The 27849-nt window shown below is 43.9% G+C and overlaps 1 protein-coding gene across 2 annotated transcripts in view; it reads right to left on the reverse strand.

The window, feature by feature from the left end:
* The window catches only part of nrp1a (neuropilin 1a), a 61998-nt gene extending 40696 nt beyond the window's left edge, over window positions 1-21302 (reverse strand). For both annotated transcript variants that reach the window (XM_031728344.2, XM_031728342.2), the window contains exons 1-4: window positions 20775-21302; window positions 19061-19530; window positions 17617-17791; window positions 493-674 (exon numbers count right to left, since the gene is read on the reverse strand). In XM_031728344.2, coding sequence (XP_031584204.1) covers window positions 493-674; window positions 17617-17791; window positions 19061-19355 — 652 coding nt within the window. In that variant the 5' untranslated portion in view covers window positions 19356-19530; window positions 20775-21302. The remainder of the gene's footprint in view (window positions 1-492; window positions 675-17616; window positions 17792-19060; window positions 19531-20774) is intronic.
* Window positions 21303-27849: the final 6547 nt, after the last annotated feature.

The following is a 27849-nucleotide window of genomic DNA, read 5'->3' on the forward strand; positions in this document are numbered from 1 at the left end:
CAATTATGTGACAAGTGATATTGCTTATTGTTTCATTATTGTACTAACAAATCGTCCAAGAGGAATTTCAGTGAGTTAAATTCCCATAGAGGTGCTAACTAAGCTAGCTAATATTAGATAATAATAACTCACTGAAAAATGGCCCCTTCTGGCTCCAAAAAACAAGCAAACAATACAATTGGTGACATCACAGCAGCGATGTAAATCTTTAATATACAGTATGTGTTCAAGAAGAGCTACTAAATTTCCTTTAAGGTAAGTTTTGTCAGTTGCGTTTCTGTTTGTAACTCTGCGGCAGCCCCTTTTCTTTTTGTTAAAAAGAACAGAGGAGAAATGATTTCCTACATCCTTGAATAACAGCATGCACAATTTGATATTGCTGATGGAAAATATGCAACACAGCAATTTTTAAATATAAAATACAAGATAAATATATTTCCAATGTGAATGTGAAAAATATTGCTATTGTGCAAAATGATAACTGCCACCTACCTGTCTTAAAGATCTCGTATCGGATAGAGAAGCCTGCTCCGTGGGTCTCGTAGTCGGACACAAATTTGATGAAAAGCTGGTTTCCGGAAGAGACGACTGGAGAAGGGGCAATCTTTCCACAGTACTTCCCCACCAACTGACCGCTCTCATCGGTGCCATCTCGTACCTCCACATAGTCATATCTGAAGAGAGAGGTCACAAGGGAGGGAGTGTCAGTCCCAAATGTTGTATATGAATCTTATTCTTCTTTGAGTCTGGTGTTTAGTTTATAAGGTTGAAAATCAGACTATTACTGCTATTACATGCATGTGCACACATTCTCAGAGGACCACAGAGCAACACAACATACTGTGCAGGTTATGTGATGGAAATAACACACTGTGTGCTAATGAGGTCTCAGGTTAAAACTCAGAGAACAGGTGGGCAGAGTTTGCTTTCATTATATCGGTGTGCAATGAGCACACACACGCGTACAAACGCGCGCACACACTGCAGAGGTCTTTCTGCTCCCAGCAGCACCGAGGTCAGATTTATGTAACTGCTTTAACTGGTGAACTTGAGCTGAACAGTTGTCTATCTGCTGTTTAACCACAGGATAACAGCCACAGTGAGCCTGTTCTATAACAGAATAATATGGGACTCCAACGTAATTATATTTTGGCCTTTGGCTTAGATTGGTGTATAGAACGAGCAGGTGCTAAAGCTATTAAAACACACATACACTCAGAGAGACACACACATGTACACACACTTGAACATCACATTCAAATGGAATTTCAGACCCACGGCTATAGAAGGGAGCAGCCACTTAATTGAGTCAGCGCAGCGTTCAGGAGCCGAAGAGGAAAACAGCTTTGAAATAGGACACACACACACACACACACACACACACACACACACACACACACACACACACACACACACACACACAGATTCTAGCATGTGAAACTTCAGCTGGTAGAGGAGAAATCAGAGTGCCTGGCCATCGGGGGTGGTCTAACTAGCCCCTGGTTATCTGTGGGTGCGAGTATTTTCAGGCACTTGTTAAAGGTGTACATTAAATGCATTTGAGTTGTGGTTTTCACTCTAGTGCCTGTGTGTGTGTGTGTGTGTGTGTGTGTGTGTGTGTGTGTGTGTGTGTGTGTGTGTGTGTGTGTGTGTGTGTGTGTGCAAGTTTGAACCATGTGCAGGGATGAGTTTTCCGTGCTGTGTTTTGACTGTGAGTGACAGATTGAGTGCTCCTCCAAAAGCAGATTTCAGTTCAGGTTTCCAACATTCCTAATTGCCCAGAACACGAATATCCCGCCAAGTTTTCCGCTCTCCAGGCCACTTATCGTGGATATCCATACCCAAACCACGAGGGCCTGTGGCACAGTTCCTCCATCTTAATCAGGAACCAGACGAATAAAATATAATTCACACATAGTACATTTAAAATAAAACAAAAAAATTGATATATGTGTGTCTAAGGCGCAGCAAGTGTGTGGTCACAATCAGTTGTGCACATGCTCTGTCTGTCTCCTTAGAAGAAAATATGTGCCTTCTGGCGAGCAGGACCTCTTTTCATAGTTTTCCTTGATTCCCAAATTACTGTCAAAACACCGGGCCTCCTTAGTGATTCCGAACTCCCTTAATGCGTGGGATTTTACACAAAAAGGCGATTTACACTTTGAATGATGGCGAGGGTGGACCAAATCCCTCAGGTGAGACCTCACATGTATCAACATGTACCCTTTGACACCTTTTTCTGCTAAATGGTTTCTTCACCTGCCTCAAATTTTTAAAAATGTTTTTGTAAAACAGGAATTGAATTACCAGCGGTGGTTTGGGATGAAGTGGGAAAGAGAGTGCCCGCCGGGTTTTCATATGCAAAACATTAAGGCGAGCAAGAGGGACTGACATGTGAGAGGCGAGGACAGAGGGTAACTAACTGTAGAGCTGGACAGAAGTGGCAGCGCTCCAAATCGGGTCTCCTGAGGCAGCGCGGTGGATGGATGGCTTCACTTGTCTTTTGGCTCAGATGGGGTGATCTGGGGTGATATGGAGCTGTCAAGACACACTGAGCCTTGTTCTTCTTCTTTCCTTTATATCTTTAGCGTGTCAGGTTAAAGGTTTGATACCAAGAAAGCAGCTGTCTGCCTGCCAACAGCCTTGGATAGCCAGATGTTTAAATCTTTTTTCAGAATGACCCCCCACACAGGCGACGTCACTGGATTACAACTGTCATCATTAGCTATTTATAATCTCTGCCTCTCTTCTACAGTGCGTTTTTTGTCACATCTTCTTCCCATTGGCACATGGCTGCTCCTCCCTTAGCGTAGTTCTGCTGAATGTTGCTTCCTGCTAAAGGGAGTTTTTCCTTCCCACTGTCACCAAGACATCTGATTGATGGGGTTTTCTCTGTATCATCGTTTACCTTACAATAGAATAGAATGCCTTTATTGGCACTATACAGTTGTACAATGAGATACAGAGCATCTCCTACTCAGTGTAAACATGCTGGGGAGGGGCGGTACAGTTCTGCAGTGCTATGTACATATGGACAGTATAACATAGGGAAAAAGATATATATATATATAAAATGTACAATATACAAGCCGTATTTTTAAGAAAGAAGAAAAAAAAGAAAGTAATATGTAATAAATAGTGTTATGTATATACAGTTGAGTTATTGCACATAGAATTGGTATAAATAATGTTATGTATATTCAGAAATAAAGCATCTTGAGGTGACTGATTTTGCACTATATGGATAAAACTGAAGTGAATTAAAATGAATAGATTCTAAACTAGTTGAGTCACCTGAGAAAACAGAGAGTTTATTTTCAAAAGTCTTACTGGCATAGACATTTTCTTCATTTGAGTTTAACTTTTGACAGGAAGCTGCAACAATAAGATTTCTTTCCACTTTGTTTCGAGTCTACACACAATCAGTTTCTTCTCTCCTCTCCTCTCCTGTCCTCTCCTTTCCTCTCCTCTCGGTTCCCAGCTCACAAAAGAGAACATCAATCTTCCCATGGCCCTGCTCTGTTCTATCAGCAGACTTATAATTCACCTCAGAGCCTCTGTCTCTGCAGCTATCCCCCCCGCACCCCCCTCCCCCACAACTGCCAAAAGCTGAGCATTGCCAGATGCCTAAAAAATTGATGCAGAGATGCATCACTGCGATGAAGAAGGAAAGAAGAGCAAGCTGCAGTACAACTGATTTTCTAAAACTGATTGAGTTTCTATGTGTTTGCATGCATGCATGCATGCACACACATACACACACGTGTGCACGCTCAGCATTAGGCGTGTGAAAAGAAGCTAGACAACTAACTAACTAATGTTTTCATCTCATCAGCCCTCACAGACTACCTTTTCACCCCTCCAAGCAAAGAGAGGAAAAGGCTTATTTTGGACTTCTATTTCGATTCCGATCACACCGAGAAAAGCTGTTTACTGCATTTCCACCCTGGCACATCATCATCATCAGCTTGGATGGCCCTCGTGAAGTTGGCGCAGTGGGAGCGAGAATGCAGATGGAAGAGAGAATACGCCCCGGGGGGTCCTCGCTGTGAAAGAGAACGCGAGAGGAGACCTCCTACTCCAAAATGTCTCTATTTGTTCCTAAGTGACTGGTGCATCAGCCAGAACTCCAGCGGTTCTGCGCCACCGGGTCCCACATGCTCCGCTTCTCTAACAGAGAATCCATCCGGGCCCTTATCATCTGGAAGACATTACGGGAAAACGCTTGGCCGGGCACTTTGACGCCTTCAGAAGTCACTCCTGTTGCCAGCTGTGTTAAATGCAGCTCTAATCTGTTACTCTAAACACCTGTGGGTGCTCACCTCTAGGGGCTAAGAATCCTGAGGGGGGGGCAGAGGACAGTTAACAACTTCGATTTTGGATATTAAAGGCAGCACACGAACATGGCCTACTTATAAACCTCCCCATAGTTTTGGGGGGTTTGCTGCTTGTCTGCGTCCCACTGACCTGTCGAGCTAAACCCAGATTCCTCTTCTCAGGGGCCTGTGCGATGACCTTTTATGCTGCATCACTGCTGCTCTTGTTGTTATTCCCCATGACAATGCAATCTAGTTGAGCTGTGCACCTATTTATCTGTCTAGTCTGCTTTGGGCCTGGGTGGGCCTGCTAGCACACCACAACACACACAGATAATTACACACACACACAGTTAGCTGCCTACCACAGTGCTAATAGTGAAAACGGTTTGCCAATCCAGTGGGGAAATTAAAGGAAAAAAGAGAGGGAAAGAAGCGGTGGGTGGATGCGGAGGTGGTGGTGGTAGGGGGGCAATGTAATTCTCAACGACCTTCGCTTCACCGACTCAAATGTATTAGCCTGCCTTCTTTCTTCAGGCACAGAGAGAAAGCAATCCGCTAGTGTCAAACGAGAACATTAGCCCTCCTCACAAAGCTAAAGAGAAGGCGACAAACCACCGGCCTAACAATATAACAGTTATATTGCCTGAAGCTTTCCCATGGAAATAATCTGTCCTCCCTCTATAAATGTCTGCTTGATATGGTTCTACAAAAGCAATGCAATCTAAGGCAATGCAATAACGCTATGACAGACTGTATAAGGCTCACACAATTGGTTAGATTTCTTAATCAGACCATTTATAAGCTCAAGCTTGCTGCGGGAACCCCCCCCAGAACAAGAGCTCTTTCTTTGCTATCGCCCCTTGCTTCAGCTGCATAAAGAACAAATGCCTGACCTCCTTTCTCAAGCATTTCTCTGTCTGCAAGCTAACATGAAAACATGTCACCTATAACATGTAAAAACAGCTCTGGGGAACATAAGTGGAACTGGCTAAACAGCAGACTTGGGACAGCTCTGCAGGACCCAGGGAGACTTAACAGGAAAACGGACCTTGTTGTAGGCTGTCAGAAAATTCCAGGCCCAGGGACTCGATGTATTAATGAGACTTGTCGAACAAACTGCCACTTGGGGTTTTGGTAAAACATTGTTAAGGTTTGAATAAGTGAGCGGGGGAGGGCAAAGATCAGTTGATCTCTGAGTTACTTTTTCCGAGCCTGGGGGCGGGACATGCCTCGCTCAAATAAAATGATCTGTCGTTCTCCACTTTCCATCCCTCACAGCATCCCCATTGCATGTGACATTCATTAACCTGAGCCTAGAATAACAGGTTCCATTTTTCCTTGGGCACCAGTCCAGCTTTAATGACCCTTGTGTCAGCTTGCCTGGACAGACAAGGAAGTAAGGAAGAAAAAATGAGGCTGTAAACCAAGCCTACGTCTTAATGTTCGCAGCTCAAAACATTAACCTTAATGAACTTTCTGACTTCAAGATTTCGATTGGAGGCAGAGATCTAATTATTTAAACAGGAAAAAAAAACAAAAAAACCACAGGGTTGTTTTAAGCTAACCTTAACTTCTCAAACCACAGAAAATTATTGCACGAGTTTACGTTCTTGGAGCATGGCAGCACACCCAGTGGAATAAACCACCAGCCAATCAGGGCCGAAGGCTTCAGAAGTGGTTCTCACTTGCGAGGGGCGGAGGGCATGATTGGTTAACTCGCCAACCATGCTTCTGTATAGATGGATGGAGATAAAAAAGATGGATGAAAAGTTGGATATTCCCCACCCAGATGGCCCAGCTGCAACCGTCAGTGGGCCTCTCTGGGTGTCACCCCCACACGGTTAGACGTATTTTTAGACGCTGTAGCTGTTTCGGATTTTGCGGCAGCCCTGGCCACACGTTCGTAAGCATATTCGCTTTCCTAAACTGCAATTATCATTAGCATTGATGGATTTAGCATGCTTCCATCCATTAGCTCCCCTAATTACACTGTCGAGAGATCTGCCATCGCCAACAATCAAATTAATGAATTTGGCTGTTTAGACTCAATTATTGCACACCCCAACTCCCCACCCCTTCTGCAACAAGCACAATAATCCCTTATTCAGAAATATGAGCACCCAGACTGACAGGAGGGAGATTTCTGCCCCGGGGGGGCTCCTTCCCCGCTTAGCACAGAGCAGGCTCACACTAATGTGAACTTAAGGGATGATGGGAGGAGACAAGAAACAAGTGGGGGAAATAAAACTGACCACAAAAGCTCCCACTGTTAGCAGGCTGTCTGAATTGCCTGTGCTCACCTCACAAGTGAGGCCCACTGCACTTTGAACCCTGGGGAAGTATGTTCAGCTGACTCGCTTTCTGCTCCCATGAGCCACTGACGTGCCTACAGGGCCAAAACAGAGCTGTGCATATTTCCAGTAATTCTCCGTGGACACACTTGGACTTTATTCCCTTACTCGAACAATGAAGCGCGACTAGTCGGTCATAACAACAAGACTATATGTCAGTAGTTACCTTGTAGTTCCTTGTACTAGTGTGATACTGCTAATTTGGAGGTTTGGGCCTTTTAAGGTATTATCGAACCAAAAATAAAACAGGTAGTTCTTTTTAAGTAATGCACTTAACAAAATTTGGTTTTAATGCATCTGAAAGTTAAGTCCTGCTTCAAGACAACTCAATGAGAAGAAAAATGTGGATGAAATGCAAAAAAAACCCTGATGACTTTCCCTTAAGTAAAGTATTAAAATAAGAAGGAGCTGTTTTTTTCCATATGTATCTAAAATATTTTCAAATATTCTGAAACTTTTATATGTTAAATTTTTGCTACAAATTTGGCCAATATTTCGTTTCATAGTACACATCTTGTTATAATGAATATTGTGGAAATGAGTAACTACAATCAATTAGAAAACTGCCCATGGCAAAATGGGAACACACATTTAGCACATTCCCCCCCTACTTAGTGAGCTTGGGAAATGAATCTGTTTTGCATACAGCAAATACAGCATACATGCTTCTGAGTGCAGATCAGAGCGTTCACGCTCTGAATGTATGCGTTTCCAAATGAAGCGACTGGGCCTTTGGGTATTTTCTTGAAACATTGCTTGGAAGCAAAGTAGCTATATCTGTTACGACCTTATTATTTAGTCAGCTTGACTTGGAGCTATTATGAAGAACTATGTCAGCGATACACCGACTCCTGAAAAGGTTTAACATGTGGACAAAACACAGCTAGAAACTGTGTGATATCATTTACAAAGGAACCAAAAAAGGTCGGCAGGAAATTAGTATAACATTTTTATTTTTTATTTTTAAAGCATGAAAAGAGAGCAACCAAAAAAAAAGATACAAAGGATGAAAAAGGTGTGTGATTTCTTAAAGATAGCAGAGAGAAAGACAGAGAGAGAGAGGGGAGAGGAGCACTCCAGTCCATTTCTGGGGCCATTACAGGAGGGAATGGCTCCCATTTGTCCCACCTTGACATTTGAGAGGATCTCTGATTACACATGAGAGAGGGGCAGGCAGAGGTGAGCGAGGAGAGAGTCCTCCACAGGGGTCTGTGGCACGGCTCAGATGATACGCCGTTGTTACAACAATGAGAAGTCAAGGGTAAAAATAACAGGGCACCAGGAGAAAGGGGTGATGTGGCACAGCAGGGCCGACTTGGATACTGTCTTTTTTTAAGCGTGCTATCCCCACCCTTCTTCTTGTCGCCTACTCTACCCCACGGAGCACCTCGGTGACATAAGTACACGTGCACCCTGCTGGGAAGGAGGGAGCAAATGGGCCCTTTATCTGGACCTGTAATGAAGACTCAAAAATCCATAACCCTCAGCTGACAGGATATGTGCTGGTTTAACATTTCATCTCTTTATATAGCCCTTTAAGTAGGGGTCAAATATGTTGTTCAAGTGTAGGTAATTCAAATCATCTCTAAACACATTATAATTTAAGAGCACAAAGACTCGTGGTTTAATGCGCATGAAACATGGAAACATGGTGCTTTTTGCATATGAATGTTTCAATATGCAAAACACTTCATTGTCGTAAGCATGTTTGGAAAAGCCCAAGACTGTATGCCTCTGCTCGTGTTGAAAAATTTCATGCAGACTTCATTCCTGAATTGGGTTTTGTGCAGGCACAATGAGAAATGCCCGATTCCATCTGCTCTCACGATGCTAAAAATGACTACACACTCGGTTGATGTGATCATTTGTTCCTTATGTCGCATCATTGTGCTTGTAGATAACTGAGCACAGTTACGGACAAACACTTTGAATTTAAAACCCACATACCTTTTAAGAGAGGTATGTGGGATGGTGGTTCGCCGCTGCTCAGAATATGATTTTCTAATGACTGAGACCGTATGATGCAGGAGAGACTATAACCATGACACTGATCCGAAGGGTCAAAGAACAATATCCTGTTTATCCATGTCGCAAAAGGGTGTGTGCATTTGTGTGTGTGTGTGTGGTTTGGGGTATGGGTTAGGGTGCTTGTTAGAGGACAAAGTATTACTAGATATCCTGTTCATGACTGCATGTGTAGGATGTACAGCACATGATTGAGGTCAGGCTTGCTGGAACCATGCGAAAAGAAGAGCATTCAAAAAAAGGAGATAATTGTAAACAACTTTGTGCTAGTGACCCACTGAACTTCACATAGGACAAAAATCAGCTATGTGAGCTCTTCTTTGCTTCATCTTTTATCGCCTGACAAGAAAAAAAGAGCAGAGCCAACATCCAGCAGCATCTACAGAGGTAATCATCTATCTGCTTACAGCGGCACTCCCTGTCGAGTAATGAGCACGCCGCTTTCAAAGAAGAGGCAGGAGGAACCTGACGAGGAGAGTTAAAAAAAAAAGGAGGAAAGGAAGGGAGGAGGGGAGCTGAGTTTGAGGTCAGCTAGAGGTAAAGCCTTCGGGTGCTGTTCAAAACTCTCTCGCCTCTCCACAATGGACAGGAAGGGGAGAAAGAGTGCGGCGTGGGTGGGGTGAAGGTGTTGGTTGTGTTAAGAGGAAACAGCTGAGGGGAGATAGAGAAGTTCAGTTGGTGATAGAGGGAGTGAAGGAAAAGCCACAAAAGAGAAAAGCAAAGCATGCAAACAGCTGATAGAGGTGCCAGCACGAATCCAGTAAAAAGGTCAGTGGTGTGAGTTCTTGCACATGGCTGTGCAATGCTTAGGATGCTTGAGGGCAATGGTAATAATAACTGCACCGGGAATTATTCAATTAAATATCCCATCCATCCCCACTGGCAATCTCCCTCCTCTTCCCTTTCTCTGTCCTCCCTGGAGTGGGTCAGAGAGCAGTCTGGGCAGGGTACTTCATGACCCGGTCATCTGGCTGGACATCTAGTCTCTTGGCTGGGAGGAGGACAAAACTGTGAACATGTGAACATTCCCCCTCCCCCTGTGGAGGACTGCGACTGTGTCCTCTTCGGTATGAGCGACCGATTAAAAAAAGAACAAACTACACCTGACCTCAGACTCGAGACAGCACAACCTGAATTTCCTGTTAACAGGAAGAGGAAGGAAGCGAGAAGAGGAAGAAAATAAATGAGGGAAGTGTTTCTACAGTTGGGACATATGTTTGCACAGTGAGGAGATCGGGCGATGCCAGATTCGGGGCAGTTTCCTTTCAATGTAAACTAGCCCTTGGATGGAAAAGCTAATATTTAAATCCTCGTGCTTTATTTCACTTTGACAACTGCATTGTTCCCAGATTGTGCAAAGAAGTCAGATTTTCCAACGATGCAGCACTCTGTAAGCCAAACGGGCCGTGCTGTGAGGGCCACATGCCAAGCAGTGCATCTCTTCCGTGGCGTTGGGCAGAGAGGCTGGATTCTTGGCATTGCAGAGCTGATTTAAGTGCTGATGACCAGCCAGCTTCTGCCAACATTTGGAGGGCAAGGTGACTCTTCCATTTATTGCCCTGACAATTGAACTTTACCATCGAGCTGGATTAGCGGCATTATTTCCCTCTGCTTTCTGGTAAAGCCTGCTGGTGATAGGCATACATATAAGAGAGGGGCCTTCTGGTTGGTTATCCCCTCATGAGTGAGGGTCATGGTGGAAATGGTGGGCAGGCACCAGACACCCTAGCTACTTATATTACTTATAGTGCTACCCTACTGAGATAACACCACAAATGATTGCTGCTAGGCTGGATATAAAGGCCGTTTTTACAATTACCACCAACTAACAAAAGAAATATGCTTGTGAGGAAAAAAATGTAATAGTGGTTGTAATAAAAAAAAGAAAGGAAGAAAGAAAGACCACAACTACTGTTGCCAATTTAGTGAGGGGAGATCAAGCAAAGAGCAAACAAAGCGAGGGATTGTGAGTGGCTCTAACTCAATCAGAGAGCAGTGGGGTACCACCCCATCAATCACTGTCTGCTTGCTGCCCTCGCCGAATCACGCTGAGTTGAGTGGTGAAGAACCACCAGAGAGCCAACGACCCGCTGTGGCGCAAACACAGTGACCGAAAATGACCCCAGGAATCTATCTGGGGGCTGAGACGGGAGGGCCCCTTGGCTTCCTATTTCCTACCTACCTACCCTCTCACCCACTGCAAACAAACTTTACCTTAAGAGAACCGCTCTGGAGACTTTGGCTTGATTGTCTGAATAGAGAGCCCTGTGGTCGCCGAGACCACCCCCTCCCACCTGCTGCCCCTTGTGGATCTGTAAGCACCGTGGCGTTAGGGCAACAAACAAGCTGAGCAGGCCACATCAATCAAAATCACGGGCCCCCTTTCAAGGTTAGACCACTGAGTGAAACGTGTCTGACAAGCCCGGCCACGCAGCATTAAAGCGTCTAGAAGTCCCTCGCCTAGTCAACTAAAGGGCCTCCTATCCTCCCTTTTCTCCTCTTTTTCTTACATTTTCTTACAGTTAATAGATGTAGAGAGCCAAGATTACCAAATGTTGTCCTGTAATCAGGAGTCGCTCCATTCGGTTTCCTTTTTTTCTTACAATCTGTTTTGGATAAAGGAGTTAAAAAAAAGCATAAGGCTGACATCTCTAAGCTGTGTGGGCCGCAGCTCCACTCCACAAGAAACTTCCATATAGGGGAAGCTGGTACTGGGTTGGAAAGAAGAAAGAAAAAGCTGAGCAGTGTGCCAGGAGCAGCTTAGGGATAGTAGACCCTGGCAAACACAAGGCGCTCACTCCCACACTGAGATGACAAACAAAACGGGCAGACATGTGAGACGCTGATGCTTTTGTGCTGTCACAGATATGTGACTGCTGACTTGAAATCCGGAGGGTTGTTCTTGAGCCCAGAGCTTGTCGTCTCCTTTTTTTCCCCCCTCTTTCCTTTCCCTCCCTCCTTCCCTCATCCCTCCTTTCTCCCCTTCTCCTCTGCCGTGAAGTGGACCTGCCTCCTGCTGCGAGGCAGAGTGGCTCGCCTCCCGGTTGTGGTTAGGTTGTTGTGCATGAATCAACGCGGTGACAGAGCAGCAGGGAGGATGGCAGATGCCACGGCCAGAAAGCTTTTCAATCAGGCTGCCCTTCCAAGCTGCTGCCAAGGTGAAACACTTCACCGGTGGATGAAAAAAAAAGACCCTGAACCCCACGGTCACTCTCACTCGCTTGCACACGCATACATGTGCGAGCACACATGTGCCCAGACCTACTTTAATCCCGCTCATTAGCCGGGGAGTAAGCCCTTCATGTTTAAAAGAGATGAAGAAGGAGAAGAAAGGGAGTAATGAGAGTGAAGGTCAGTGGTTTTCTGATGCAACATCTCTGTCTGCTGTCTGTTCTGCTCTGGCCTCCTGTTAATTAACTGCGGCTTTCATTTGCTTTTTGCTTTAAACGGCTCACCTGCCTCATTAAGAGTTGCGTTTTTTGCACTGAGAACGCTCGTCTCTGGAAGTTTTTTTTTTGGAATCCTTGCTGGCAAAATAAGGCTCCGTATAATTACAGTGAAGTCCAAACAAGACACATTCAAAGTGGATTGCTTGCTCTTTGAGATGCTGCTGACAAGCTTTTTTTTTTTTTTCCTAAGGCGCAGTGTTTCAATGTAATTTCGCCTCTGATTTGATTTCCATTGTTATGAGCTGTAGGAGTCTATTGCTGCAGAGAATACCAGGTGCACAATTTGAGCTGCCATTGTCAAAGCCGCTAGTTAAAAGAAGCGGTGTCGCCCTACGCACTCCGTTTTGCTGCGCCTATTTCACGGCGCCAATTTGAACTCCCCCACCCCTACCCCCACCCCAGCATGGATGCTTCAGCCACATGCACTTAAAAAAACACATAGAGAACAGAGTGACAGCAGAAATGAATGCCCTCTAACCAGCCGTAAGTATCTCTAACAATCCACGTCAATTTAGAGACCCAACTGGCAGCACTGTGGGTCACAGCCCCTCCTTTCAGAGCTACCACCACCACCACCACATCACCACCTGCTAACAGAACATTTCTGTTGCATTCCTGTTTTTTTTCTTTTTAATTATTTTCCTCTGACGGCTACTAAACAAACAGTCCACCTGTGCTCCTTTGCCTGCAGTTACCTTGCACAGCCAGTTTTGAGAAGAATAAGCAACACTTGTTGCACGTGTGAGCTGTAGTGTCAGAGCAGCGTTTTGTTGTTGTTGTTTTTTTTAACTAACTTTTTGTATTTGCTTAACTGAAGTCTTTCCCTGCACAAAAGACACTGGTGCTCTGGGGAAAATGAAAGCAACAATGCTGGAAAAACAGCAGAACAGCTTCAGGGACTGCGACACTCAAGCACCAACACAAGGGCTGGTTGTTTCTAAGTGTTGCAGCCGTCTTCCAGAGACCACACGTGGGAAAGAAATGCACGTGTGTTTTGGATCTCATGAGATTAGATTTTTCGTGTTATGATAACTTTGTATTTTTTCCATTTTATGTGAGCATCAGAATTAAGTACAAATCTAGTAAATGTTATGGGTTTTTTTTATGAGGAAATCATAGTACAACTTGTATAGAAAATAGAAACATTCCTCTCATGTGGTGGCCCTCTGTGCAGGCTTGTGCCTTGGGATATGCCACGTCCATTTTTTGAGCCTCGCCTGCAGCTGCAAGATAAGTTACAGAGTGATTGTGAGGTGGGTAATCAAAACAAGCAAGCAGCAGCTAAGATTAAGGGAGGAGCTCTTGCTTCTGCTGGTCTTTATACTGTAGCTGCTGTGTGCTATTAAGGCTGGAATGGTAACAAGGGAATTAGGAAAAGTGGCCAAGAGGATCTTGTCCCTAAATCCCCTTCTGTCCTCCACTCTCACTTCCTAGAAACAGGTGGCAGTCACCTTTGTGGGACACTGTGCCCATGTTGAGTGGAGTTAGTGGGATTCCACATGACAAAGAAAGAGCCATGGTTACAGGGTCAGTTAATACCCCCACCCCCCACTTCCCAAGTTCCTGTCACCTCTGGATCTCCATGCCACAAGGGGTAGGATGCCTATTATAAAAGGGACATAGCAGAGAATGTTTGTCTTCCCAGCAGGCCAAACAGCTCTGTGTGTGTGTGTGTGGGGGGGGGGGAATCAGTGGGAGCCTGGAGCAAAGGGGCATAAGGACAGAGAAAGGAGAAAACTACAATTAAGAGAGGATACAGGTGCTTTTCCAAGCTTTCAGTTACAGGCACCTGAAGATTTGAGGGGGGGCTCGATGACTTTTGAACTCTGTGTTGAGGTGGGATGTTTTCGATCTCACTCACAAAGAGCTGCTCGAGAAGGCATTCCTTGAATATCTCCTCTGCTTAGTACCATCCTGCCATACGTGTCATCTGAACCCCTCCTCATGCTACTCTGCAAGTTGGAATTTCAGCAAGTTCCCAGGAAAATACCAGGGAAAGGCAAAGAAAGCAGGGAAGGCTAAGAAAGAGGAGGCTGTGTCTCCTTCTCCTTCTGGTTTTTATCCCTCTCTCTCTGTTCCAGCACGACTTCAACTGGCTTACAGACTGCAAGGGAGTTTTCAGTGAGCTGAAGACAGAAGAGCTTTTTTGGAGGGGGTTTGTTTTCTTGCTTTCTTTTTGGTTTGGTCAGCAAATCCAGTGCTATCAATGATTCATAATGTTGTCAGGAGTACATCATATCTCGAGAAAGTTGGCTCCCCTCCTTGACTCAGCAAGAGAGGAGGAGGAGGAAAAAACAGCCTCCAGCTTCAGGTGAAATATTTCTAGGTCTTGATTTAGTTGAGTTTAAAACTAGAAACCTTCACCAGATTTACTTGAATCTTACAAAATAATAATAATAATAATAATGATGATGACACGAGTCTGTTAATCATATATGAAACCTTCTCATCACTTCTTTAGATCCATCTCCACTTGACAGAGCTAGTGGAGCCAGATGAGCCTGACAGGCCTTATCAGATAACCGTGAATAAAGAGGGAGAATAGGTGCGCGGAGCGAAAGCATATCTGTTTACTCCAGCTTTTCACTCCGGCTAAGCTTGCTCATTCCGACGACTTTCAGAGCGAATTGACTTCAAATATTTGCCTTGAAGCGGGCTGCGCCTTTGCCTCAAACTTCATTAGCTGTGCGAGGCAAGTGAGGGCGGCTCCAGCTCCCCCCAACCCCCGCCCCCACGAAAAACTCCACTCTGTGAAAGTCTACAACGGTGCGTGAAAGGTAAACACGTTCTGCATTCAGAATCGCAGGGCTCACTTAGTCGCCTTATCTCCGTGATGAAGTGTTTTCCTCCTCCAGCTCTCAGGATACAGGCCCCTGCACTTCCCCAAACAAACCTGTCAAGGGGAGCGAGCACGTGCAACAACAGCAGCAGCAGCAGCACGGCAGCCAGGCTCCACTCACAGGGAAGGCTGTTTTTCTTTTCTTTTCCAGGAGCACCACTTTGAGTGCTTCTTGTTTAGTTTGCTGATAAGACCCATGTTGGAGAACATGTGGTGCATGTGTGTTCCATTTGCCCACTAATTAGATTGCAAGGCAGTGCACTGAAGCATGCATTGTAACCCCACCGCCTCCACCCACTCTGCCGGTCCATCAGATAAGGAAGCCATTCTGGGCTCTCATCAGTTTCCATTATGTAAAGGGTTGACTTGGTGAGTGGGGCTCCAAGAGGGACTCTGATGGCTCAACACAAATCGCACCCAACCCAACTACTGTCTGCAGATACATGAGTCACTTATGTTCCCTCACTTATAATCAAGTTACCCATGGACATTGCCATGTCAGCTATTAGGCCAGCAATCAGCCTTCATGTTGCACAGTGCCATAGTTTTGAAATTAAGGAGGGTGGAGTGTGTGTGTGTGTGTCTGTGTAGAATATGTTGCGAAGTAGAAGCAAAGTCCCATGAAAACCACTCCATTAACAGCATTAAAAATGAAACGGCACACGGGGTTAAAAATAGGAAAAAAGCTGTGGGTTAGGCTGACCCCATTTTCAGGTGCAATCTCTGTGAGGCCCACATGAATCAGAGACTCAGTGACTCAAGTCATCTGTTAATTTTTTTCTTTTTCCTCAGGACAAGCAGGTTATAGCTTCCTAACCACTGAGTCTTCTTCAAATGTAATGAGAGGCAAAAGAAAACCAGAAGCAGCAACAAGGCCCTTCTGACACCCACTGCACAAACTTCATTTGCTGACAAACGCATGAGCGACTGGTTAACTGGAAACCACCAAATTTGTGGCTGCTAAATGAAAGAGCAGTGCTAATTTGCAAATGACACATCAGTGGCTCACTGAGCTCAGTCCTCCCTCCTTTCAAACAAAAAAAAAAACCTTCCTTGCTCCCGCAGCAACTCCATTCTCCTTGCTGCGTGTGTTTAGACACAGGAAATTCATTCCTGACTAATTTGATTAACACAAGCATTGTTACTGCTGCCCCTACTCCTACTCCAGTCCCTTCCTCACTCTCAGTTTCTAACTAAGGACCTCAGACAGCTTAACGGCCCCCGGGTGCTGAAATTGAACCCAAAAGAAGTGTCAAAGGAGCACCTGCACTCCAAAAAGCAGTAGCATCCCACTCTGCACTAAACCCCTGTCAGCAGTAAAGAAAAGTTAAAGTGGGATTTAAATGTGGGATTATAATAAATAAATAAATAAAAGAAGCCTGCGAGCGTATATACTGGGGCCAATTCAAGGAGCACAAAAGAAAGTGTAGGGTCCAGGTTTTGGGTGGAGCGGGGATACAGTAACAGGATCCAGCAAAGCCCTCTACTCTCTGGAGCCCTGCAGCGTAAACAAACAGCTGAGACAGAGACAGGGCAGAGGCACCGACACACATGCACACACACACACATACACACTAAACACCACATCACACACAATCAGACTGAGGCAGTCTGCCCAGGCAAGGCTCACCTCAGGGCACCCACACTGACACCGGCTCATCACATTACTGTCTGTCTCTGGTTTCATCAGCTTAAACTATCTATCTGACAACAGCTTAGCCTTTTTGCTGGATGCAACAGCTCACAGCTTACAGGTCAAATAAGGATCGGTAAGTAACTGTCGCTGAGAGCGCCACCTTAAAAGAGTGCTTTCAGTAAGTTTGGGGTGAGGTGGAGGGGCCCTAGTGAAAATAAAATAAAATAAAAAATCCCATGTCAGCCAGATAATTTCACTTTGTTCTGACTTTATTAAAGTGGTTGTCTAATTAAAACAAGCTGTTTTTAATGCAATCACTTCTTTTTTTTATTTGTTTAGAAAGTAATTGGATTTCGAGTCACTGGTTTACTGCTCAGACACTTTATTAGACATTCTTTTTTTCATGCAGTGGAGAAAGTAGCCGCAATTAACCGCCTCTGCTGAGGTTTTGGCCTCTTCAATCCCCTTCACCCCCCTTCCCCTCGCTCCGTCTACTGCAGAAGCACAGCAGTTCAAATCAGTATTAAATGCTGGTGACTTCACTCCACAAAGACGAAAATCAAGGACATTCCAAAACCAAATGGCAGGGGCGAGACATTCCTACTCCCCTATGTAGTGCCAGAGCTGGATTACAATAAGACAGTTTTCACTGAGCCCACATCCGACACTAGATGGCGCAGTTTCATGAGCAATGGGCATGAGGGGAGAGGAGGAGTGGGATTCAGACTTGCGTTACAGACAGCACTTTAACAGTGCCTGTAAATCAAATATAAATAAACTTAAATCTGTAGGTGCTCCTTCCACCGCCAACAGAAGAAAAACACACATTTACTGTTTTTGGCAGAGGTCTCACTGTTCTTTTTTTTTTTTTTTTTTTTTTTTTTAAATTCCCTATCTTTCGATCAAATTGGGCCCCCGGGGACAAAATCTGCCGGAATGAACGAGCATTTGTATTTGCACATGTGTTTTTCATGGAGAAGAAGCGCGGTTCACGTACTTGCACTCCCGGTCCTCCAGATCAAAATGCGGATTGAAGTTGATGAGGATCCGCTGGTGAGGACCAGGCGCCGAGATCACCCACACGCATCTCTGAGAAGGGGGATAAGACGCGGGGTATCCGGGCGAAGTGAGGTAGTTGGCGGTTGAGATTCTGATGTTGCCCCCGCATTTATCTGCAGCGGGGAGGGGAGAGAAAATAAAAGAGAGAAGTTCTTAAAGGATACGGAAACAAGCGAGAGTGATACTCACATCCTTGGCAGCTCAGCGAGACACAATAGTTTGGACTACTACAGCGAGCTTTACATGACCATCTCTCTCACACACAACACACTGCAGACAAATCATCTTCTTCTTAGGAATAATGTTTTGGTGTAAGTGTGGAGCGAAAATGTTGTTCCAGAAAACCAGACCGCTGCTCTGCGAGATGTTGCAAACGTGCTTATCTATCTTTAGAGTGGAAAAAATAATCATCCTTTACCAGATTGCGACTCTACGGTGAGGGTTAGTCAACAGCAAAATAACGCAGTGATGGAAAATTATCAGTAACGAGCGAGTGAAATTCGCTTAGTCGTTAATTTCATGCTGTGACATGCACACGCTTAAATTACACTGCCACACATTACGAGGAGAAAATGATAAGCCTTTGCTGACTGATCCATATAACACAAAGGACCGAACAAGAAGACGCCCTTTTATTATTTATTAATTATTTATTTTTATTATTTGCAGTCATTCTCCTTTAATCTTGCATGTAAAAGTATCCACTCGTTAAAAAACAAAGTTCATTTTGCTTTTATTTCTGTGTTATAAAAGCTCCAGTGTGCTTTCCTAACGCATTCTCCCTCCGAAGCCTTTCACAGCGGAAAATAAAGCTGAAGCGAAACAGAACCTCCGAGAATAGAAACCGGGAAAGTTGTGCAAGCCGAGCGTTTGGGCTGACTTTTTGAACTTCATCCTGACTTAGAAATTCTTTACCAGGAGCACAAGAACCTGGATGCCCTAAAAAAGTAGTTGAATTGGTTTAAAAACTGCTTTATTGTTGGAATTAAGTCTTTGAAAAATATCTGCAAAGAAAGCAAATATTCAGGAGTATTTTAATGGCCATTTGGTAGAAAATATTTGAACGGAAACAAGGTAACAACCCTAACGCGCTGGTCAACAGGAATATAAAAGAGATCCCATAAATACAAGTGAAATCATATAGGAGTAAAAACGGGTTTAAAGAAGGCTACAGATGAGTGTCAGTAAAGTCACTTTACTAAGTCTGTGCGGAAATAATATCAGAGGGGTTTTCTTTAGGCGTTGGTAGAATGAGCAGGTGAGCGCCTTGTGAGTTTGCCCGGAGATCAGTGAGGGCTAATCTTTAGAAAAAACACCGGGATTAGTAGCTTTGCAGAGTACATAAAATCTTTATTTATAGAGAGATCAGATGTCACACTTACCGTTTTTGAAAGCCTTGGCCACCGAGAGGATTCCCATGAACAGGATAAAGACTAATCCACAATGCATCCTTGTTTTATCACCAGAAAAAAAAATAAAATTACGAGTATATAGATATAAAAAAACAAAAAACAAAACAAAAACAGAATCCTCTGAAAATAAACTCCTCCAAAAGATTTTTTTTCCTCCCGGGAAAGTATTCTTCTCTCTGCTCTGACCAACAAATAAAGCTGAAGTGTCTCTTAACGAAGTTATGAGTGATCTGAGTGTGGGCTCAGGTCGCTGGCATCCTGTCATTCAGCTCCGGTTTCCTCTCGCCTGCGCCGTCTGCTCTCCACTCTCCAGCGCCGACCTTGCCATATTCTCTCCAAAACAAGCCAAAGCGCAAGGCGGGCGAAGAATCAGCCACTCCAACCCGGTCTTTTGCGTCCTTAGTCCTTCAGAAGGTGCCCGGGCAGGATGTAATCCTTGGCTGTGGAGTGCACAAAAAACAAAACAGCACAAACGTGAGAGGTGAGCAGACTATGAAAGCGTGTCGCCTCCGTGCGCACTGGACATTCCCCAAAAGTGTCTAAAAGCGCCTTAACTGACACAATTAAGACTCTGAAGGCACGGGTACACCCCTTTCCCCCAAATTGTGACCCGCTTTGCTTCAATAGGCTTAGAGTAGAGACTGGGAGAGGTTGGTGATTGGCTTGATTACAAATAGCCAACCTATGTCTGAGAGCCGTCGCGTCTTTATAAGTAAGGAGAGCGGCACACTGAGTCGCAGAGCACCAGCGGTCCGTTAAGTGACACTACTCTCTCTCTCTCTTGCTCTCTCTCCCTCTTTCTCTCTCTGTTACTCACTCACGCTCTCTTCCGCTCTCTGTGACAACAAGGAGTCTGACATTAATGCAAGATGTAGCGACACAACACTAAGCCCCCCACCCCAGCAACTATCTGAGATCTCGCCATAAACATCAACAGCAGCAGCAGCAACAGAATGCTACTCCTGGAGAACAGGCTACCACTCAAGCCTGGATTTTAGGCGGTATTGTAGAGGGCATTTCCCCGGGATGTGGTCATTAGCTTGTGTGTGGGACCGATGCCTTTATGTTATAAACCTGAACTATCTTTTCCGCCCAAGTTCCCCTTTGTGGCTCCAAGTCCTAAAAACACAGATAACATTGCTCAGATGTAAGCCCATTTGTATCGAAGTGCTTATTGTGGGTCTATTTTTTCCACTACAGTGTTTCCATCTTTCTCTTTTATTTTGATTTTATTATTATTATGTTATTTGCATGCCTTTTATCCACCACGAGCTATGTAAATGCTACTGCTCTTAATAACCACCCCACATCAGTGACACCATTTAGCTGGCACTCTGAAAATTTAAAAGGAAATCAATTAAAGCATAAATTACGGTATAGCCTCGAGTCGGTTACTCAAGGCTGCCCTTACTGGGTCACACTACACAAAAAGGAAAGAACCTCAGCAAACACAGCTTGCTCTACTCTAAATTCCTGCATTAAAAGAAAGTAAGCCAGTGTATGAATAACAATAAAATCGACGGTAGAATAATAAAATGGTCATATCAGCCAAATGTGTAAAAACTGCATTAAAAACGATGACAGACTGCTCTGACATTAAGTGGACTCACAGCAGAAGATTTCTTTCAGTCCCTCACACAAGTTAAATACATTCACACAAAAAAAAGAAAAAAGCTGCATTCACCTGCTTCTTCGGGACTCGCAAACCTGCAGGCATCCAACCCTCCCCACTCCACTTTCAACACGAGTGGAGCGGAGTGTACGATCCGATAGGCTTCCCCCAAATCCTATTAAAATGACACCAAATCTTCTTCCGAGCTCCCAAAAAAGCAAGCCAACGTATCCTCCCCCCACGATAAAAGAAAAAAAAAAAACTCCTCCCTGGGCTACACGCCGTGGAAGAATCCAGTCCAAACCGCGCAAAGGCGCACTGCCGACACCCGGAGACGCTCTCCCCTCTCCGCGTACAGACGGTCCCTTCGCCGCGGATCTCTCAGGGTCTCCCTGGCTGTTTAGCTCTCATTCACGCGCGGTCCAAACTGCAATACGACCAGCGTGTGGAGGAACAGTGTTGAAAATTCTTCAGTGAGGGGGGTGGGATAAAAAAAATTCAACAGGATAAAAAAAATAAAAGTCCTTATTGGTTTAATTCAACTTGTTTCCCGTCTCTCTCCGTGCGCCACCGCTCTCGGCTCCTCCACTGATGCAAATGCAGAGGGTTTGAGTCCCCTGCTAGCCACACACACACGCACACACACGCCCCTCTACGAGAGAGGAGCGCGCGGGCGCGCGCGTGTCGGTGTGTGCGTCTCTGCAATGCTTATGCAGATTTCACTCAACTGCCTTTCTCTACCTGCCCGTGGGCTTTGTTGGACCCTTTCGGGATGTCACATTACACGTGAAATACTGAACCGACAACGTCTCTACGCACATGAGCCATCATGAAATATTATTATTATTATTATTGTTATTATGATGTATTTATTTATTCATTCATTCATTCATTTATTTATTTGCACACACACCATCCCGTGGGGAGCTGGACCATTAAATACAAATGCTAAACATTATAATCCACATAGAAATGTCGCATTAACACAATATAGACACTGTGTGGTCCTGTACAGTTTTCTGGAAGCTTATAGAGGCCCAAGGGGACTCGACGAAGTTGTGCTGCTGTGATCAAAGAAGCTGTGAACTGGTCGTGAAAGACATTAGGGATGTAAGAAGCAACACTGACAAGGGAGATCAAGTTGGCTAATCATGGACAATATAGTCCCTTTATTTCTTTATTCCTTTATTTTTATTATTCACTTATAATTCATGAGAAGCAAGACCTTTCCAGATCAACAGATTGTTTAGCGGAGAGCAGAGTGACAGCAAAAGTTTTACTTATGAATGAGGTTGTGAAGTCATTGAAAGGAACTCCTCTAATGACATTTCATCACAAAGGTTTGTCAAAACATCCTTCAGTGGTTTATTCAATTGTGCAACTTTCCAGAAAGAGGAACTCAAAGCAAAGTTTCATTGTTTCACACAGATTAAACTTCCTTCACTCTGCTTCTTTAGTCGCACTCGTTTGGCCCCAAAGCCTTGCAAACAGGCTTTCACTGGAGCTCTCTCTGCTGTTTTTAGCTCAATTAACTGCAATAAGCGGAGGTTTCCGAGCGCAGGTCCGTGGCTGGCAGTTTTCTGCCCTGTAGGGGGCAACAAAGCAGGCGAGCAGCTCAGAGAGAGCAACCCATTGCTCCTCAGGCTCACCTCACTGTGCAGCCTTTGAGATTGCACAGCTGTGTTTATAACCAGAGCGCACTCATTCAAGGATTTTGCAGACTTAATCATTATATTCACTATAAATCCAGTTTACCATGTGTCAGCATTAAAGTTGCTTTTTTCACTTCCTAGCATTAGTGGCAGCACAAGAATCTTAATATAGTGTATATTATATCCTGCTTGTTCTATGATAAACACAAGCACCACTTTGTTGCTTCAGAAGGCTGATGTGCAGCTATACAAAATGTATTGAGATGTCTCCTGTTTGAAAAGTTTCTGTCGAACAATTTAGCAAGATAAGCTCGCAAACCTCGTCCATTATTATTTCTTATTCCTAGAGAGAGAGACAGAAGGAGGAACAAGTGGCTTTATTCCCACCCCGGCCTCAGTAATTCTCTGTCTTCCTGATAACACAAATGCTAAAACGGTGCCGGGCATCTGTATCAAAGGCAGCACTAACTAGCCTTTCGTGTCTCCCGGATAACACAAGGAACAATGGCTTAGAGTCATTTCACAAGGGTGCCTGTGAGTGCCATATCTAAAATGAGCCAGGGGATTGTAAAGGAACAATAAAAGAGCCATTTAAAGGATTTGCTTCTTCATATATATCCTCACTAATCTTTAGTACAGCCTCGATGAATAATTAGCTCGGGTACAAAAGCAGACATTTTATGGCTCCTGTGAGTAGTGGACTTGATTTCATTAGCCTGCCCTTTATTCACCAAAGTGAGTGAGTCCAAGTGAAATGTACAGACTCAAAGTGTCTGGCACAACGTCACAGCGAGCACTCTACCCCAGTGTCTGATTGAAAAGTCACCTGTTAGCTTGAGAATTTGGAGATGGTTTCATACTTTTTGCGATATTTCAGGTGGGGGTGGGAGGGGTTATAGACATAAAGTAATGATTGAATAATTAAGTGAATAAATAAAATGAATAAGTTGTGTTTCCATATCAAGAACAAGCTCTGAGTGAATGTTTTTGATGATTGATTAATACATAGTAGTTTAAGAGACTGGAAAATGAAATATGTCAAACTTGGTTAGAGAGAGGAACACTGGCTACATATGCACTTAACCAATGAGCAAAGTGAACATGCTGACATGGAAACGAGGTCTAGCAGGTCTGAACTCCCATCTCAACTTAACTGACCACTACCCTAGCCATCTGATTTAGCCTAACGTGCTGACTTTCTGCATTTTCCGATTTCAGCTGCACAGCCAGGATTGATGTTTCCAGCCTTGCCGCCCTAAATAACTGGTCGCACAATGCTTGTCCTGATGTCATATCTTCAATGCATCATGCACTGATCTCAGGTGGACTGCAGGTCTTGCTTAATGCCATCACGCAGACCATCAAGACTTTTGGATGCATTCAATAAAAAGTCAGAAAGGTAAAAATAAAAAACAAAGAAAAAACCCCCTAACAGGTGCTTCATCTTATTCGTATTTTCTTAGTAAGAAAACAACAAGTACTCAGACTGTCAGAGGGGATATCACTGCAGTGCACACTTTGGTCTTTTAAGTTCAGTATGAGATGACAGATACGGTATTTACCTCAGCAATAGGAAAACATAAATGCATGTTCCCACCCTACCGCAGTACAAAGCGGATTAGAGACACAGCCTGAACTTTTTCAAAGACTTTGTTACCTACTAATCATACAGTGTTCCATGGCAACTGCTTCCAAAGGCAGCCTCAAGCTGAAAGGTTAATGTGCACGTGAATAAGGGGCATACAGCTCTGACACTATAGAAGTTGCTGTACCCGTTTCACACTTTTGGGAGCTGCTGATAATTACTTGCCAAAAAATCTTTCACACACTCTCAAACAGGCTTGCTGGCATAAATGACATACCTTCAAAATGTGTCTAATACTGTGGGGTTTTTTTTCTTTTTGTGAATGGGGGCAATGTTGAACACGCATGTGCATGTTTGTACGAGGCAGCGGTGGGAAAGAACCAGGTGAAAGAATTCAAAAACAAAGCAAACAGAGATAAACAGGAACCAAAGTCAGCTCTGTGAGGACACAGGAAACCGAGGAGACCCGGAAAAATCCATGCTGACATTTGAGGGGTGAGTTTGTAGTGGTGGTGGTGGTGCAGGCTCAGTCAGATCAAGGTCTGGTGTAATTGCTACAAAGGCAGCGTTTCTCCTCTGGGGCGTTTGCTGGAGCTGAAACTAAGCGTGAGAGGAATTAGCAGAATCAAGCACTTCTGAAGTTTCGAGACCTGCAAGAAAGAAACAACAAACCCAAAACATGTTTGGGGATATTTGTCATTCAAACAGAAGCTGGAGGGAAGGGAACAGAGGAGGAAGGTGGTACAGGGGGAACAGAACAAAAACATAAAGAAATGGTTTTATTAGAAGTAGAAACATTTACAGTGACATTTAGTAAAGCGGGCAGGATGTATGAATAAATATGCATAATGTTGCCGGGAAGCATTGAGAGCTTCTCAGGGGCAGAAGGAGGGTGAGAGTGTTGGCTCCTGAATTAATGATGAGGGAGCCTACTGTCTGTCTCTGTGTGTGTGTACGTCTGTATGAGTGTCTGCACATGTGACAGCATTTAGTTGCAAATGTGTGTGTCTGTGTGTTTGAAGTTAGGACACACAGACACACACACAAACACGCACGCACACACACACATCCAACTCACTCTTGCAACACCCCAATTTCACATCATCACTGATAGAAATTACCCATTCCTAGATACCTAATCAAGCGATCATTTTTGGGGGGAGACACACAGATTTGCGATTGTCTCTGATGCTTAATTACATTTCTGGAAAGCTGAAGAGCAAACCTCGGGGTAAATTCCAATTTTTGGGGTAGATATGTTTATTTTTTTCTATTCAGGTCGGGTAATTTTTGATTTTCCACTTGTTTTTTTTTTCTTCTCCACTTTGGAGGCTGAGATGATGAATATTGTGCAGCTCATCATCAAAAGCGCAGGGAGAAGCCCCAGAGATCAGGCCAGTGGAGGAGAGGGAGGGATGGGTAAGAGCGGGAGGGAACTGTCAGGAAGAAATGCTATGTAGGTCAATGAAGAATTGCACTGGGATATTGCCTCCTCAGCTCACAGTCTGGGAAGCTGATTTGATTTCCGGTGAATCCATCTGACTTGAATTATGAGAGATTACCCTACCTAAAATCACCTCAGTGACTGCCGTAGGAACCCTCTCCTCTCAGGGGGATCTGTACCTTGAGATCATTACTTTACCTACTTTAGATCTGTCCAGATTCTTTAAAGAAACCTCCGTCAAACAGCTTCTGTGGGGGTTCCTTCAGACTTCCTCTCAATCAGTTTACCTGGACCTTTCAAACCGACACACATTACTACTGTGCATGGTGAACCTATAGACTTTACTGAAAAGGAGCTACTGTCATGTCACCCGTTGGTGAGGTCCAGTTGTATTCAGCTGAGAATTTTTGTAGGGTAGTCACTTCCTCCTGGCTTCATTTTGCAGAAGTGAAAGCAATGTTTATCATTACAGAAGCAACCCATCACCTGACAGGAAAGTTGATACTGGAAACTTCTTATACAGTATTGTCCAAAGGCCTATATTTAGCTAGGAAAATGACAAACAGGTACAGCAGTTTATTGGACATGTGTTGGACATACTTTAATTTGTTCCTTTTGTTCCTGAAAAGCACTATATGAATGAACTTTCCTTACTTGTGATGAGGCTTTGGCAAATAGCTGATCAACTCAAGGGCCAGATGTTTCTTCCAGGTCCCGTATCAGGTTGTTGCTAGATTTTTTAAGGATGTGGCTTTCAGATATTGTTCATCTGCTGTAGAGAGGTTTTTTTTAGGCTGGCTACGTCTTAATTTGCCCTCCACTTGTCAAGTTTACTTAAAACTTTTAATTTCACACTGCACACCCACATGTATGCCACGTTTTCAGCTAATAGCTCTTGGGAATTGTCTTGTTGGTGCAAAAATACAATTTTATTCCTGTCACAGTGTGTTATCTTTGCCTGTTTTGTAAATCAACCAAAGAAAGGGGAATATATTGTTTGATTTTTTTTCCCAGCAGGCTGCTAATAAGAAAATGCCTGAAGATGGTTCTTTTCTAAGTTGTGTGTTATGTGCAGACACAACACTGGTTCATCCCATGGGTTAGATGCCTTTTTTATGGTTCAGTTATTCATACTGTAGGTCAGTTTTAAGTGGCTTAGCAAACCAAAAAAGAATTCCTGAGATAATGATCAGGGTCATGGTTAGTGAAAAAGCAAGCAATGTCTAACAAAAGACCTCCAGAAAGCCTGCAGAGTTATTGCTCAAGACCTTTTTAATCAATAAATAAAAAATCTGGTTACTTAGAAGAAAAATATAAAGAAATGAGGCCCATGACTTTTGCACAGTACTTTAATAGTATTTTAATACTCAGTTCCTGTGCTTAAGGAAAATACTGTCCAGTTAAGGTCAGACAAAGGCTTTTCCACTCACATCTGTGAGAATAATTTCTAAACTGACAAGAGCTGTTAACAGGTCTTAACTCGGGTGTCCTTTCAAGCTCAAGAAAATGAAGAAGAATAGTGAGATCAAAAGGTAATATTCAAATCAATGAACAGGAAATAAGTCTTCCTCCAGTTCAGGACATACAAATTAGCGTTGCTGTATATTATTTATATGTTCAATAATACAAGAGAGTGCATTCTGTGTGGATTTTCCATTAGGGGTGCACTAAAGAAGCAAACAGTGGTGCACTGGAAGTCACACGCTAGTGGACGTTATGATGAAAAGGTCTTCAATAGTTACATGGTTGGTCAGAAAAATGAAATCCTATGAAGGTCAAGTCAGTTTAACCGTGTCATATATTAATTTAGAGTTTCAGACATTTCAAAACAAAAGCTGACGCTTAAAAAAAGTCTCATGAGTAAAAATAATAACGTCTTTTATTCTGAGCAAACAAATAAAAAGCCAATATTTCATTGAAACCAGTGAAGGCTTCATGACTTTCACAAAGCTTCTGTTAAGACGTCTTGTAACATGACACCATTAAACTACCCATTCATTTCCTCAGAAGGCTTTTTCTTTGAGCTGGCAAAGGGTGGAGGTGGAGTGATTCGGTCATTGTTCCCATTTTTGAAGCACTTGCTCCATGTTGTTTATGTACTTTCTATTGAACCATTAGTTTCTGGGGATGGTGTTTTCTTGTCAGCAGCAGTATAAAATCTTATCAAATCTTTGGCTTGCCTCTCAGGCAGACGTGTCGGAGAGGAGGACTTTAGATATAAATCTAATGAAGGCAGCGACCTTTTGATTAAAAACAATCGACAATCGTTTTCCAGAAAGAGATGGAAATTGCTGACATGTGAACCCTAGCCCCTCCTTGCCCTCTCCGCTTTGTTCAGTTAGTAATTGCCTCAACAGGTGGTAAACCTAGCTGCCCTCTGGCCTTCAAGACTAACAGTAGGGTTAAACACACACACACAACTGGGTTAGAAATGGAGCCCGAAACAGCAGGGTGGTAAGAACAATG

Source organism: Oreochromis aureus, linkage group 9, assembly GCF_013358895.1.
Source record: "Oreochromis aureus strain Israel breed Guangdong linkage group 9, ZZ_aureus, whole genome shotgun sequence".
NCBI classification, from domain to species: domain Eukaryota; kingdom Metazoa; phylum Chordata; class Actinopteri; order Cichliformes; family Cichlidae; genus Oreochromis; species Oreochromis aureus.